Source organism: Electrona antarctica (assembly GCF_951216825.1).
Source record: "Electrona antarctica genome assembly, chromosome: 12".
NCBI classification, from domain to species: Eukaryota; Metazoa; Chordata; class Actinopteri; order Myctophiformes; family Myctophidae; genus Electrona; species Electrona antarctica.
In genome coordinates this window covers 29,723,462-29,739,442 of record NC_136793.1, presented here as the reverse complement: position 1 = coordinate 29,739,442, position 15,981 = coordinate 29,723,462, and the positions used below count along the sequence as shown (strand labels likewise).

General features: G+C 41.4%; 1 protein-coding gene across 1 annotated transcript in view; it reads left to right on the top strand.

The window, feature by feature from the left end:
• The window catches only part of LOC306934372 (netrin receptor UNC5C-like), a gene marked incomplete at its 5' end in the record, with an annotated part of 288,396 nt that overhangs the window by 259,500 nt on the left and 12,915 nt on the right, over positions 1–15,981 (top strand). The window contains 3 exons of the mRNA XM_079516941.1: positions 8,055–8,204; positions 10,194–10,358; positions 13,001–13,179. Coding sequence (XP_079373067.1) covers positions 8,055–8,204; positions 10,194–10,358; positions 13,001–13,179 — 494 coding nt within the window. The remainder of the gene's footprint in view (positions 1–8,054; positions 8,205–10,193; positions 10,359–13,000; positions 13,180–15,981) is intronic.

Genomic DNA, 15,981 nt, shown 5'->3' with positions numbered 1-15,981 from the left:
CAGTACAGTATATTGTATGCTTGTGAATCTTGTTTCTCTTGCTTGTGAGTCGTTATTTGAGTACATCACATCAACAATATTAATCAAACTGATTAATTAACAGATTATAAGAACTTTTCTAAAATAGCGGCTCCTCTATTTTAGCTATTTTTGCACGACACCTTTGTATGACAAAGTATAAAAGTGGTTAATCATGCTAATTCATTTAGTGGATTATTTAAAAAATGATGGGTCTGGGCCGTGGCTCAGCGGTCCAGGCACCTTGGCCGGTAGCCCGACTCCCAATCCCGACGGCCTTCACTGCATCTCACCCCCCCATCTCTCTCCCCCATTTCCTGTCAGCCTACTGTCTGTCCCTCTATAAAAGAAAATATATAAAATAAAGGCGAAAGCCAAAAAGAAAAAAGATTACTTTTTCTTCACATTGATAATATACTGATCTCGATTATTCGATTAATCTGGGATGTAATAGACAGAATTATTGGTAAGAACATTAATGATAGTTGCAGCCCTACACATCAGTATCCAGGCTCTCAGACATCAGGGTCTAAGTCCTTGGTGTCTTAGTGGCGCAGGCTTATTTGGTGTAGTCAATTTAAAAAGGATGAAGTGTAAATCCCCACAGAACGCCCCGTACAGTGTATTATTGACAACTTCTGCTCACAGAAGTGAAAACTGCTGTTTCCTCTATTCTTTGACTCACAGAGACAGTCAAATCTTCACTGTTAATTTAACTCTGAGAGTGTGCAATTAAGGGCCCATTTGGTTTCTTCGGAATTACAAATGAATGAATTAACTAACAGTTACGTCAAGGACATCAAGTGGCCAATATTAACCCATTTAGACCTGTGTAACCTATGTTATATATACCTTTCAATCCAAGACAACATCTGTGTCATTTAAGCTGTTGCTATACTGTATAGCAATATTATGTATATCACTCATTCTTGAGATGAGGGACAAAAGTGGAAAAAACATGTCCCACACATAAGAGCCTTATTTATGTTAAAAATAAATTAATTCATAAAAATAAAAGCACTTGCAAAGTTAAATGTAATACAGTTGTGTATTCTTATGCCATTAATTTCATTATATATTTTTTCATATGCCATCTAAATTTGTTAAAAGCAGGCACTGTACCCAAAAAGGCCTGTATTTAGCCTGTCCCCAGCAAGTTGTCACAATTTCAAACTGCCAAAAAGGTGTCTAATACTGTCACAATCACATAAATATACATACTAAATGAAAGTAGATTGTCAACAACATAGCAAACAATAGACACAGTTAATTTTAATTTATATTTTAAATTAAATATCTCATATCAAATGTGTGTCCCGTCAACTCCGTCAGGTTTTTTAAAAGTCCTAAATTAATCAGAAAATATTGTCGACAGATTTAGCCTGAAGACTCCTTTTCCAAGTCCTGTTTATATTTGTTGCAACAGTGGAGCACCTGGTCTGACAAGCATTCAATTGTTTGATATTTTAAACAAACAATGTTGATATCAATGTGGTCACAGCTTTTACATGTCAACTCCGTCAGGACATTATTATAATCTTTGTTAAGAATTCCAAAATAATGTTTAGTATTTTAGTTTAGGGTTAGGTTTAGCTAACAACTGAAGAAAAAACTAAATGGATAAATTGTACTACAGAGGGTTAAGATGAAAACAAATGCCATTTTGTCAACTCCGTCAGACGTCAACTCCATCAGGTTTTGTGTCTGACGGAGTTGACATGTATCTGACGGAGTTGACAAAAGTGTTCCCAAAACAATAAAATTATAGTTTTTGAATGATGGGAAGTATTCTAATTTGGCAGACAGGGCCTTAAGGAACATTTTTGGCTATAGGGCCATCACAGATTTGTCTCGTGGTGACCATGGCAGCCATCTTCCAAAATGGCCGCCACCTGATGTTATTTTACAATAACTCAAGTTCTACACCACCTAGGATCTTGATTCTGGTGACTAATATTACATTTTCAAGGATGAGGGATACAGTGGTACAATTTAGATTTTCCCTAGGACCATGGCAGCCATTTTTCAAAATGGCCGCCACCTGCTGTTATTTTACAATAACTCAAGTTTTAGACCACCTAGGATCTTGATTCTGGTGACTAATCATACATTTTAAAAGATGAGGAATACAGTGGTACTATTTAGATTGGTCCTGTGACCATGCCAGCCATTGTTTTTCAAAATGGCCACCAATCTGCTGTTATTTTACCAATAATTGAAGTTATAGACCACCTAGGATCTTGATTCTGGTGACTAATCAATGTAATCATACATTTTAAAAGATGAGGAATACAGTGGTACTATTTAGATTTGTCCTGTGACCATGGCAGCCATTGTTCTTCAAAATGGCCACCAACCTGCTGTTATTTTACCAATAACTCAAGTTTTAGACCACCAAGGATCTTGGATCTGGCGACTAATCATTACATTTTCAAGGATGAACTTTCTCTGGGAGGGGTCAGGGCTTATTTCAGGTGCAGGTTGAGTTGCTACTGACAGGACATTACAGGAGGTGGGCTTTATGGCCTTTGACTTGTCCCTTTCAGGCACAGACGCACAGTTTGACTTCACTGGCCACTGCAGGGAACTGTGGGGGAGAAACTTTGGTCTCTTGACACCCCGATTAGGTTCAGGTTTTTTTTGGTAGCCTTTCATGACATCGTTGCTGCAGCAGTTGATCTCCTTACTGCGAGCGGTGGCACACTCTGGGTCTCTTGGGCGTTGTATCTTGGTGGCCTCCTGCCAGTGTTTCTCCGTCCTCATGAGCTCTGTGTTCTGGGGCTCTTACATTGTCTTGGCTGGAGATTGCTTTCCTGCAGGGTCCAGCCCAGTCTTGTGCAGATGGCTGCTGGCCCACCTGGAGGCCCCAACCTCAATTGTTCGGTTGGTGTGATTAGGTGGGGTGGTCTTCCCCAATCAGGATGAGGGGTTTGACCCTTTCAAACCGTTGTAGCGGCAGTCTGGCCAAGTGTCTGTATTTAGTTGTGAGGCTAGATACAAGATACGATTGCTCACCCAGCCCCAGGTGACTTGAGGTGAAGGCTCTTTTGATTTGGTAACATTGCTTTGGTTGACATGCTGGGGACACAGAGAACGACACTGATGCCTTCAGTGTCTGCACATCCTGCCTGATAGTTCTGAAGGCAGATCTTCAGGTTTTCCGTTGAGGCAGAGTCTTTCGCTCACTGTTCACCTCAAGCAGGACTTCAAGGTGTTTGCCTTTGCACAGGCTATATGGCTAGGACTCGTGCTTCAACCACTCCGAGAACTCCAACAGGGTGTTGGTTGCTCCTGGGCCGCAGAGTATTGTGCGGCGGAATTCAACTCTTATCTCTGGTGGCAGCTTGTTGAGGAGTCGTGCAACTTGTGAGCCGCATCTAAGTTCTGTGTCTCCCTCTGGGCCTAGGGTTGTTAGCATGCCTACCAGCGACTGTACTTGAAGCGCAAACTTCTCAAAGGCCACCCCATCGCCTCGACAGATGTTGGCTGCCTCCAAGACACTTGCTATTTTCCGTAACACTAATTGGTGGGGCTGTCCAAACTTGTTGTTTAGGTGTCACCCGGGTCTCTGTTGGTGAAGTCGGGTCTATAGGTGGTCTAGAACATGAGTTATTTAGTATGGGGATATTAATAAAATCTGGTAATAAATTCCTTACCAAGAATTTTCTTCACCAATGTGTTCCCACATTGCTTTATATTCAACCACCCTAGGGGAACTTTTGACAGCTGCTGAAAGTTGGGGTACCATCAACAACCAATATAAGGCAAAATGTTCATTATGCTTATAGCATGTGACATGTCAAACTAGGGGGTTTTCATGATTCTGAATGCATTCCAAGCATTAGCTATGCACGAAAAACACTCATTGGGCTGAAAACAGCCATAGCCATCATCACAAATGTGATTAGGTCAGCACATTTGGGCACATTTGGGCAAGTGGATATGGCCGAATTTAGCCCAAGGAGTTTGACCCCTAGTTTGTCTGTGATTAGGTCAGCACATTTGGGCACATTTGGGCAAGTGGCTATGGCCGTTTTTAGCCCAAGGAGTGTTTTTCGTGCAAAACTAATGCTTGGAATGGATTCAGAATCATGAAAACCCCCTCGTTTGACATGCCACATGCTACTTAAAGCATAATGAAATTTAGAACATTTAGCCTTATATTGGTTGTTGATGGTACCCAACTTTCAGCAGCTGTCAAAAATTCCCCTAGGGTGGTTCAATAGAAACCAATGTGGGATATGTTAGTAGACACCTTTACAAACAAGAAAATTCTTGGTAAGAAATGTATTCCCAGATTTGACATTCTGATAATATTCCCTGACTAATTGGTAAAATAATAGCAGGTCCGCCATTTTTGAAAATGGCTGCCATTGTCACAGGATAAATCTAAATAGTACTACTGTATTCCTCATCCTTGACAATGTAGTATTAGTCACCAGAATCAAGATCCTAGGTGGTGTAGAACTTGAGTTATTGGGAAATAACAGAAAGTTGGCGGCCATTTTGAAAAATGTCTACCATGGTCACAGGACAAATCTAAATAGTACCAATGTATCCCACATCCTTGAAAATGTATGATTAGTCACCAGAATCAAGATCCTAGGTGGTGTAGAACTTGAGTTATTGTAAAGTAACAGCAGGTGGCGGCCATGGTCACAGGGCAAATCTAAATAGTACCACTGTATTCCTCATCCTTGAAAATGTGGGATTAGTTACCAGAATCAAGATCCTAAGTGGTCTAGAACCTAAATCAGTTCAACTTGTCAACTCCGTCAGATGTCCGTCAACTCCGTCAGACGTTGGTCACATGATGTTTTTGTTAATTTCCAAAGAAATAGATGATTCGATGTCAAATATTTTGTGCTTATGTATTGAAACACCAACTGAAATACTACTTAATGATGCTTTTTATTTTTTTTAACATGGTTTTTATGTTATAATATTGAAAGTAAAGGTTGAAAATGAAGGATTTGAGAAATGGGATATTTCATAATAGTGTGATATTGGAATAAAACAATATTAAATTAATTGTATTACTTAACTTGACTACTAAAAGCCATTATAAGATAACTGAGGACCTTATAGTATTGTTGAAATTATCAAATTAAAATAAGAGGGATTTTAGTGTGTCTGACGGAGTTGACATAAATCAGTTATAAAGTGCATAAATGTCCCATTTTAGAAATAAATGTTATGCGAAAAACCTGTTCCTTCTCAAGATTGGTAGTTGAAACCTGTGTCTACAAATACATCCATTTCATTTTAATGGTTTTTAAAAAAAATATATATCTGATTTGAAAAAGGTTTTGTCCCTTATCTCAAGAATGAGTGATCTATATATATATTTTTTTAAGATGGAGTGCCACCATTTTTGTATTTTTCCAGTTTTTCACGTGTCTATGAGGGGACAGTACTTCATTAGACACCCTGGAGTCGTTTTTATGTGCAATGGTGTATAGAGCGTCGCAGTCCCGCCCCCTACCAGGGCCCAGGAAATGATTCTCCGTTCATTTTCCTCATAGACATTTCAGAAAGTATTTATTTAAAGACGTTTACGCCACGGACAAAGCAACATTTTTCGGGCCAAACAAATAATTTTTTTTGTTGTTTTTCTTCTATGTAATTATTTGTTTGGTCCAAAATATTGTGTGTGTTGTCATGATTTGTCACGACTCGAGTTGGCTTCGTATGACGCTTAAAAGGTCTTTAAATAAATACTTTTTGAAATGTCTATGGGAAAAATGCATTGTGATTCATTTCCTGGGCCTGGCGTCGTCATGAAAGGGGGCGGGACTGCGACGCTCTATTAACTTTGTATTTAGGGTTTCTTCCTGGAGGCTGAACCCTTGACAGTCAAACGGGCCAATGAAATAAACAGTAATATAGTGACATCACACTATCAGCCCCTCCCCTAACCCCTCCCCCTTTATCATACAACTACAGCTGTGGGTGCGGCTTCAGTTCAGGTGGATCACCACCCATCACCACCACCCACCAGGCAAACCAGGCATACTTAATGAACTGGTGGGCGTGTCCACATAAAAGCATGATTTTAACAAATACTGTACACTTTTTGGAAAAAAGTTCTTCCTCCTTATATTATAATAATACCGGATGATCATGTTTTAGGGTGGGAAAAAATCGTGGCACTCCATCTTTAATGTTTTCAGAAAACTGCCTCAGGTTTAAACATCAACTAACTTTGTTTCGCTACATCGAGTAGACTGGTTTGGTTTGTTTCACTTGAAGAGTTTTCATAAGAGATTTAAAGTATTTTGATTCAAAGAGTTTACTTTCCAAAGCCCAATCAACACTACCAAACTATGCTTTCTGGTAGAATTTTAGCCAATTGAAATGTTCCTAGGTGTCCTGTCTACAATCCTCTGCATCGCAGACAATATACTGACCAACTGTTCTTGGAGGAGCAGCTGAGAGATCTGGCTTTTGTTTTAGCACAATCTGAAAGCAGCCAAGCTTTGCTTACAGCACACTTAATTTACTCAGATTCAGAAGCTATAAAAAAAAACATGCAAATTAATGAGCAGTCAGAAGAAAAGTGTATGTTCCAAACAGGAAGGATAAATGCTGCCACAATAACAATTCAATTCAATTGGCGAAAATATCGACGGTGCAACCGGTGCGATGCACCGAGGCCCAGCACCCCCAAGGGGCCCATGAAGGGGGAAGAAGAAGAGAGAAAAAAAGAGTCAGGACGACGGTGAAAGCCTGGTTTCAGTGGCAGGAAGAGTAACACCAAGGATTCGTCAGTGATGTCACTGACTGACTGGTTTATAAACAGCTTCAAGTCTATTCTACTTCCGTGTTGCATAACAGTGACATCACTGTCCATAGATATATATAAACACTAGATGGCTCAAGGCGGAGTTTCTGACGTCGTTCACCCGGCAGCCATCTTACTTCGGGGATACAGTACAGTGTGTTCAATGGCAGCTCAAACAGAAACAGTCATAACTCGCTCAAATCTTGACGGATTTACAAACGGGTTGGTTTATTACAAACGTTGTCAACGTGGCTATGATTCAGGACGCTTATCTGCTTAATTTATGTTTTTTATATGAACGTCGTATAAAAGCATATAAGTATGCGGACGTCTCTGACGTTTATAACAAACCAAACCGTTTGAAAATCGGTTGAAAATTGAGCAAGTTATGGTCAGTTAAGAGTACATGCCCCATAGACACAATGTTATGTGTCCCGAGGTAAGATGGCCGCCACGTAACGACGTCGCTCTCCATTGGCCAACAGCGCGGGTGAGCTATCTAGTGTTTATATATATCTATGTCACTGTCCACTCCTTGTTATCTTTAGCACATTGTTTCAACGTGTGTGTTACTGTGTTCATGCGCTGCCTGTCAGCAGCGCAACAAGCTCAGCTGTAGCCTATTCTGTCACGTTCCGTTGCGCTAATGTAACTCTAGATGGGATTATGTCATGTCAGCAGTCAGCACTATCAGAAGATGTAACCCAGGTAAAGTAATCTGTCACTGCAAGTTTAACTAAAGTTTTTTCCATCTGTCCCAAGTCATTTCTGCCCTGCAGTCCTACATATACACAGATACAGATTGATTGAATATTTTCAGATATCAGATCGCTTGGGTACTGTAACTGTTCAAAGACGCGTTTGGTACAATGAAGCGCGACGCATCACATCGCATCGCATCATATTCACCATATTCACACGGCAGCCATTTTGCTATTAAGTTTCAAAGTTCACTTTGAAATAAAGTAAACATAAAAAATATATAAAAAAAAGTAATGGTACTAAAATCACATGCATTAGAAGGCCTTTCGAATGTGTGAGGGTGCCATGATTAATTCATAATGTACTTTTTCCCTTCCTAGAAATGTAGTGGACTCAAAAGTACAATATTAGTCTTTGAAATGTAGTCGAGTGTAGTCAAAAAGAATTGACTCAAGTAAATGTACAGTACTTTGTTAATGTCCACTACTGAACAGTGGGAAATGTCTTCAAAGAGAGTTGCGTTAATGCTCCAATTCTGGTTCTTATGTAGGAGGTTCTTCAGATGGAGACCCAAATGGGAGGAAAGCTGCTGGATGAGCCAAAGACTCTGAACTTCAAAGACAGCACACACAACCTGAGACTCTCTATCCACGACGTGCCACACACACACTGGAAGAGCAAGCTCATCGCCAAGTATCAGGTGAGAGTCATTCGTGTTACGTAGAGTCGTAGTCGTAGACCAGTGGTTCTCAAACTCTGTCATGTCAAGGACCCACAAAATTGGGGGTTCGGGTGGCGCAATGGTAAAGTGCAGGCACGTGCTGAGGGTTGAGACCCTGCCCTTAACCTAAAAAAAAAAGAAAGAAGAAGAAATCAAGTCCACATTAGAGCATGTGGGGGGCCAATGGGGGGCCCCGGGGGGGCAATGTAGGGCCAATAAGGGCTTATGTGGGGGGCCAATAAGGGCCATTGGCCCTTCAAGAAAATCATTTGACAAGTAATGATAATTCCACTATCATAATTATTATATATAATTATACTTTTAATGTGCTGGCTGCCATCAGTCAGTTTTAGTTTCAGACTAATGAGAACGTATTGCTTATTGTACTGTCCAATGACATGAAATGGCACAAGGGACGGACCCCACAAAAAGACCACGCCCCAAAATCGGCGCTCGCACACGGGTGCCCTTTTCTGGGGTTTAAGCCCCTGCCCCCTCAGTGCTCTCTGCACGGCCCTCGTAAAGTGCCTGCCTAACACTGCAGTGGTTATGGGTTTCAGTTCAGTTCAGTTTATTTCCAGCTCTTTTGGACAACAAAAAAGGTGCATACATTGTGCAATTTGGGCAAGACATAATTACAATCACAAGTCCAAGGCACAAGTTGTCACCAGGCCGAAGGCATGGGGAGAGAGTATGTTTTGCACTCCGTCCGTGTGTGTGTGTGTGTCCGTCCGTCCTTCCGTCCGTCCGTTACCAGCTAATCTCCGGCACCGTTGGCCCGATCCATGCCAAACTTTGCACACACACTCCCTGGATCCCAACGACGAACCTCTGCCCCAAATATTCCTCAACAGCCTGTTATAGCGCCACCTTGAGGCCGATTTAGGCAAAACACATTTCTGTAGATTACTCGTACACATTTTATCCATACATCACACAATTCGGTATACACTATCTCCATAGTCATGTGATCAACACGGATCTGCACCATCTTCCATCCTGATTGGCTAAGATTGGCTTCCAAAGCTCACATGATTGGTCCGTTAAGAAACAAAATGCCACAAATCACAAACACAGTGTGCAATTTCCGTGAAATTATACACGCACATTTCCACTAGGCCGCGGACGACATGCCACTAATTTTGTTCCAAATCAGCCTCACGGTGGCGCTATAACAGGACAATTCCTGTTTTTACCTATAACTGCATCGATCTGTATACAACTTATGTATGCGCACTCCCTAGAGGCCATGGAAAACATTTTCCCTGCATCTCTCCACATCTGCCGGTTATAGCGCCACCATGAGGCCGATTTCTGCAAAACACATTGTTTATGTTAGTCGCACAGATTTCATCCAAATCGCACGCAAATCGGTACACATGATCTCTGTAGTCATGTGATCAAGACGAGTCTGTTGGATTTCTCAGATTATACACTGATTGGCTAAGATTGCCTTCCAAAGTTTTCAGGATCGAGTGGCCCGTTTTGCTGCACATGTCCTGCTCATCCAGAATTCTATCCTCAGAGATGCTATGAGTGATCTGGCTCTGCATTTCCTCAACAAAATGAAGAAAATTGTTGCAAAAAAACCCCACACAAAAACATGTTTATATTACTCCTAAACATTTTGCCAAACATCACACACACTCCTATATCCTCCTGGTGGAGACCTGTGCCCAGAAGGGCACTTTTTCTAGTTTTTTCTTTGTTTGTTTGTGTATGTAAGAACAGCTACTGTAACAGACGAATAAAAGTATAGCAGCTAAATTAAGCAGCTGTTTATCATGAGTTATGCGTTAGCAAGGCAATTACATTTTTCATGAAGCATATAGCTTGCCCTTCATTCCCTCCTGGGATTGATCTCCGTGCAGTTGGAACACGTTTTCCCACCGGGATGGATTACTGGGCTGAAAATACCTGCTGAAGAAACCATTCACGGCCACTTTCCCCTTCCTGTGCATCTTGCAGGAGATCCCCTTCTACCAAGTGTGGAGCAGCAGTCAGAGAAGTCTCCACTGTACATTCACCCTGGAGCGCCTGAGCCCAGCCACCACGGAGCTCAGCTGTAAGCTGTGTGTACGGCAGGTCGAGGGAGAGGGACAGATCTTTCAACTCAGCAACACATTGGAGGAGGTAAGAGGAAGCTTGTACAGCCCGCCCAATGCATTGGTTTTGGCCAATGTATTTGGTCATTTGACTTTTATCAATCAAAAAGTTAGAATTACATATCATGCATGGCAATCATGTTAACTGACACACATCTAAACCTGATTTATTAGTTAAGCCTGAGTAGTAATTAAGCATCACATGCACATATCTTTTAGTTCAGCATAAACTCTTAAACGCTATACGTCATTGACCGGAGTCTGCCAGGGATTTACAGTATACTTTTTGCCCCTTCATTTTCCCCTCTACACCAAATAACTCATTGTCTTCTTTTTCTTTCAAAATCTATTTATCAATCTGCATCCAACCAATTTCAACCAATAATATCATGACATTCACCAATTACTCAATTCTCCATGTTTGTAATGACACAGCACACTTTTCAACGTTCAAATCAGATTTATACGTTACGTCCCGCCTGCCTATGCCGTTTGACTCTGAAATACATCACGATACAGAAGTTAGATGCCTCTCAAAATGCTGTTTCATGTGGACTTCATGTGTCTTCTCAATGAACAACCAAAAGTGCTAAAAGTCACTAAGTTTACTTCTAGCTGTCATGGCAGTCAGGACTCCTGCTATGGCTCTGTGACTCTGTTGAATCATTCACAGTGGGGCTACGGGTCACATAACACGCTTGGAATAACAGGCTTTTGATTTAGCTCGGCCATGTAACTGTGCGTTGCGTGCGCAAAGCGTTTTGGTCAGAGGTCGGATAGTTCCACTGGATTATCGCTGCTTTCAATTCTTTCACCGTGTCGCAGGCAATAGTTGCACACCAGAATTCTTATTTGAGCAGATGAGGTGATTATGAGGAACAAGGTCTTTACTGTGTCTGCCTGGCGTTGTTCCATGAGGAGACATGCTCTTGAATACAGACATACTGTACTTCTGTTAGCCTCATCCACAAACACAGTCTGCTATACTCTCTGACATCATCAAATTAGTGAAGGGGCACGATACACACTCACCTTGGTAGAAATACTGCATTACCATGACACTGCATAAAAAAGGAAAATAAAATCCTGACTCACTTAAACTTGACATATTTCATCGTCTGAAGCCCCCAGGGGTCTATACAAGGCCCCCATCTTCCCCCCCCTCTATACCAAATATTTCCGCTAAAAATAGCAGATCAGATACAGCTTATTTAATTTTTTCTGTAAAGTCGTTTGTAAATATTGGTAGTCGCAGATTGCGTTTTTTTGGGGCTTGTTTCTAAAGTGTAGTTTGATTGATTGAATAGTTTATTAGACATAAATGTAAAAACAGTCAAGCACTTATTCCGAAAGCGAAATAACAAAAAAAAAAAATATCATTTCAGGAAAAAATAAAAATTGCATGTACAGAGTGGAACAAAAGGAAGGGGGGGGGGGGGGTTGATCCCCTGTTTAAGGGGGAAAAATAATTTCCTCTCCCTTGGGCGTGCTGCAAGATGTAAGTGATCTGCATGTTTTGAGGGAGGGGGTCAGGGCAAGCCTTGCAGATCGTCTATTTTCAAATAGCCAGTGTATATGTTTAAAGTGCTCAAAGGCCTATAGTCGCTTCTTATTGGGCTTGTTTTCATAGACCTCGTTGCTTATTTCTCTCGCAATGGTGATCACTGTTGACCAGTGATCACTGATCACCGGTCAACAGTGATCACTGGTCAACAGTGATCACTGGTCAACAGTGATCACCGGTCAACAGTGATCACTGGTCAACAGTGATCTGATCACCGGTCAACAGTGATCACCGGTCAACAGTGATCTGATCACCGGTCAACAGTGATCACCGGTCAACAGTGATCACTGGTCAACAGTGATCTGATCACCGGTCAACAGTGATCACCGGTCAACAGTGATCTGATCACCGGTCAACAGTGATCACCGGTCAACAGTGATCACTGGTCAACAGTGATCTGATCACCGGTCAACAGTGATCACCGGTCAACAGTGATCACTGGTCAACAGTGATCTGATCACCGGTCAACAGTGATCACCGGTCAACAGTGATCACCGGTCAACAGTGATCACTGGTCAACAGTGATCTGATCACCGGTCAACAGTGATCACCGGTCAACAGTGATCACTGGTCAGCAGCCCACAGCATGCTGAATATTTCAGCAGAAAGATAGAGACGTCCCTGTGCATCGATCATCCAGTCCTCCAGCAGCAGAAAGCTTTCTGCTGTAAATGCAGGCTAAGTAGATGCTGTAAATACTAATCGTTTTTCATCAACGGTGGAGGCTGTTATGTCCTCCTGCCAACTCAACATTCATTATTGTACTGCTTCCTGTAGCAGTCAGATGATGGCATGTAGGTTCGGTGAGAGAAGATGTGTTCGGAAGCTGCTGTATGAATGTAGAATAAGCACCACAAGCAGAACGTTAGGAAATAAGTAACTACAGCATAATATATCCATAGCGAGAGCATTATCAGAACTCATATATATATAATTATATTTTCAATATTTACATCATTACACAATTTAACTCTGACATGCAGTGTACAAATGTAAGGGTCCATTCTTGGAGTAAAATTAACCCTGAGCATTTGACTATGCAGATGACATCAACATTGATCATGTTTATTGAAAGCCTATCCTTGCTTCTGTTTCTTTGAACAAAGGATGTCCAGTGCATAGACACATCTCTGATGGATCCAGCCAGCAGCATCACTACCTTAGTGGGGCCGAACGCCTTCCGCCTCCCTCTGTCCATCAGACAGAAGCTGTGTGGCAGTCTGGACGCACCGCAGACCAGAGGCAATGACTGGAGGATGTTGGCCCACAAACTCAACCTTGACAGGTACTGAACTGATGTTGTTGATGGTGTGTGATTGACAAATGCAGCTAAACGCATTTAGTCCATTAGATGTTTTAAATTTTGAGCTCAATTATGCCGAGCATCAGCCTTAAGCCAATAATTTTTGTTTATCATTTGTTGTACGACAAAGTTTATAGATTGGCTATTTTAATTATACTATACTATAGTATAGTATACAGTATATACTATACTATACTATACTATACTATACTATACTATACTATACTATACTATACTATACTATACTATACTATACTATAAGTTAGACATTAGTTATAAATAGCCACACAAATCTACAGTTACTATATGTTGTGTTATCAGTTACTGGTTACTTTAACAGCAACCTCTGCTTACATCCATTTCTAATGCGTTCAGTTCTATCAGTTAACCACTTCAGCCTTAAGGGCCTTTCAAACGGGAAGCGAGGAACGCAGGCGTTGTTGCCTGGATCAACGACAGGTCTCCTCCAGGTCTGCTCAATAGGGGCGCAACAACGCAAGCGTAAAAAAAAGCTAAACAGTATCCAGGTCTGGTGAGTCGCGGGCGTGTGCACGAAACGAACACGTGCGCAACAATACACGTAAATACGCTTGTGTTGTTGCACCGCGACTGCTCCCCAGTGCTCCGCGCAAAAATGCAGGTCTCATTGAAAATGAACTATAGGCGCATTATATCGCTTCACGTTTAAAACAGCCGATCTACAAGCTTACAATATGATTCACCACAAGGTGTTGTGAGCTTGTAGGTGTGCTATTTTAGAACATTTTAGAAATAAATTTAAAAATCTTTTGAAAATTGTGAAATTGTTTTTTGAAAAAAATAATTATAATACAAAATAAAAATACAACATTTTTGACATGCCCAAAATAGGTGCAAGTGGCTAACCTGGCATGGCCAGACTTGTAATCATGACCGTGGAAAAGCAAGTGATTTCACTATGACAGAGTCGTCTGGTTCCCAGGCTAGAACGTGAGCTAGCTAGACATGACCACTTGTGTGTGTGGTGTGTTGCACACTGCATACTCGTGCAACCATGCAGACATATCTTTGTAATGGAAACTTCAGTTCAACTCACTCTAGAATAAGTGCTCTTCCTCATTTAATTAAAGAGAACATGCATTTGTCTAGTTATTCTATTGGCAGCATCATGTAGGTCACCATGACAGCAAGGAATAGGACACACTGAGCTGGAAGCTATTGCAACAGCCCATGCTGAAATGAATCGCACGCTCGCACGCACGCACGCACGCACGCACGCACGCACGCACGCACGCACGCACGCACGCACGCACGCACGCACGCACGCACGCACGCACGCACGCACGCACGCACGCACGCACGCACGCACGCACGCACGCACGCACAATCTAGAGCAGTGGTTCCCAAACTTTTCAGGTCAATACCCCAAAGAGATATTAGACATGTGCCCGGTACCCAAACTAGTGAAACAAAGAGATATTAGACATGTAAACAAAGAGATATTAGACATGTGCCCGGTACCCAAACTAGTGAAACAAAGAGATATTAGACATGTAAACAAAGAGATATTAGACATGTGCCCGGTACCCAAACTAGTGAAACAAAGAGATATTAGACATGTGCCCGGTACCCAAACTAGTGAAACAAAGAGATATTAGACATGTGCCCGGTACCCAAACTAGTGAAACAAAGAGATATTAGACATGTGCCCGGTACCCAAACTAGTGAAACAAAGAGATATTAGACATGTGCCCGGTACCCAAACTAGTGAAACAAAGAGATATTAGACATGTGCCCGGTACCCAAACTAGTGAAACAAAGAGATATTAGACATGTGCCCGGTACCCAAACTAGTGAAACGTGTTGCGAGCTTGTAGATTGGCTATTTTATTTTTTATAGAATCTTCTTTATTTATTTTTCTTTCTTTTTTAAATATATATTTTTCAAATATATGAAAAGAAAATTTGATTTTTACTTGAGTTGTGACACAAATTGGTCTGTGACCTACAAATGGGTCCCCACCCACTGGTTGGGAAACAGTGCTCTAGAGGACACTGGGATTGATTGATTGAAATATTTATTAACAGTTTGCAGAATTACAGTACATTTCAAGCACAAACTCAATACAAAGGCTGTTAACTGTGAGTGGACGACCCAATTAAGCATTACACTTGTTTACAAGAGGGTCCACCATGTTCAATTCATCAAAACATTTAGAGACGTACAAATAGACACTTCTATATAGACAAAGAACAGAACAGGAATTCATCATAATGGAGGTAAAAAGGGAAAAGAAACATATACAGTGAGGGAAAAAGGGGTGGGGGGATTCAGATTTTACGGGGGCCAGTTTCGAATTGCAGCCATCCGTAGGTGCCCTTTGAGAGCGGTTTTGAAGGAGTCAAGGGATTCGCATGTCTTAATGACTGTTGGTAGGGCGTTCCACATTTTGGTGGCATAGGAGCGAAAATAATTTAGTCCCTTGTTTGTGCCGAATCTGGGTTGTACATGGTTCGTTGCACTCCCTATATTGGCAGGATTATGTATGTTTTTTTGTTTGTTTTTTACCTTTAAGAGCAGCTCTCCTTTGCAATTACCCTTAAATGTATACTTAAAGAGGCAGTGCCATGATTCTGGTAATTTCTCTGTTTTTCATTCATCAATCATGAAGTTGGCATAACTTCTTTAGACCACCCCGGTGTCAACCGCAAGTAATAATGAAACCCAATCATCATTATGAGGAAATAGGACGGTGGCACTGCCTCTTTAACATGGGGTTGGATCATTTATTATAACCAGAGAAA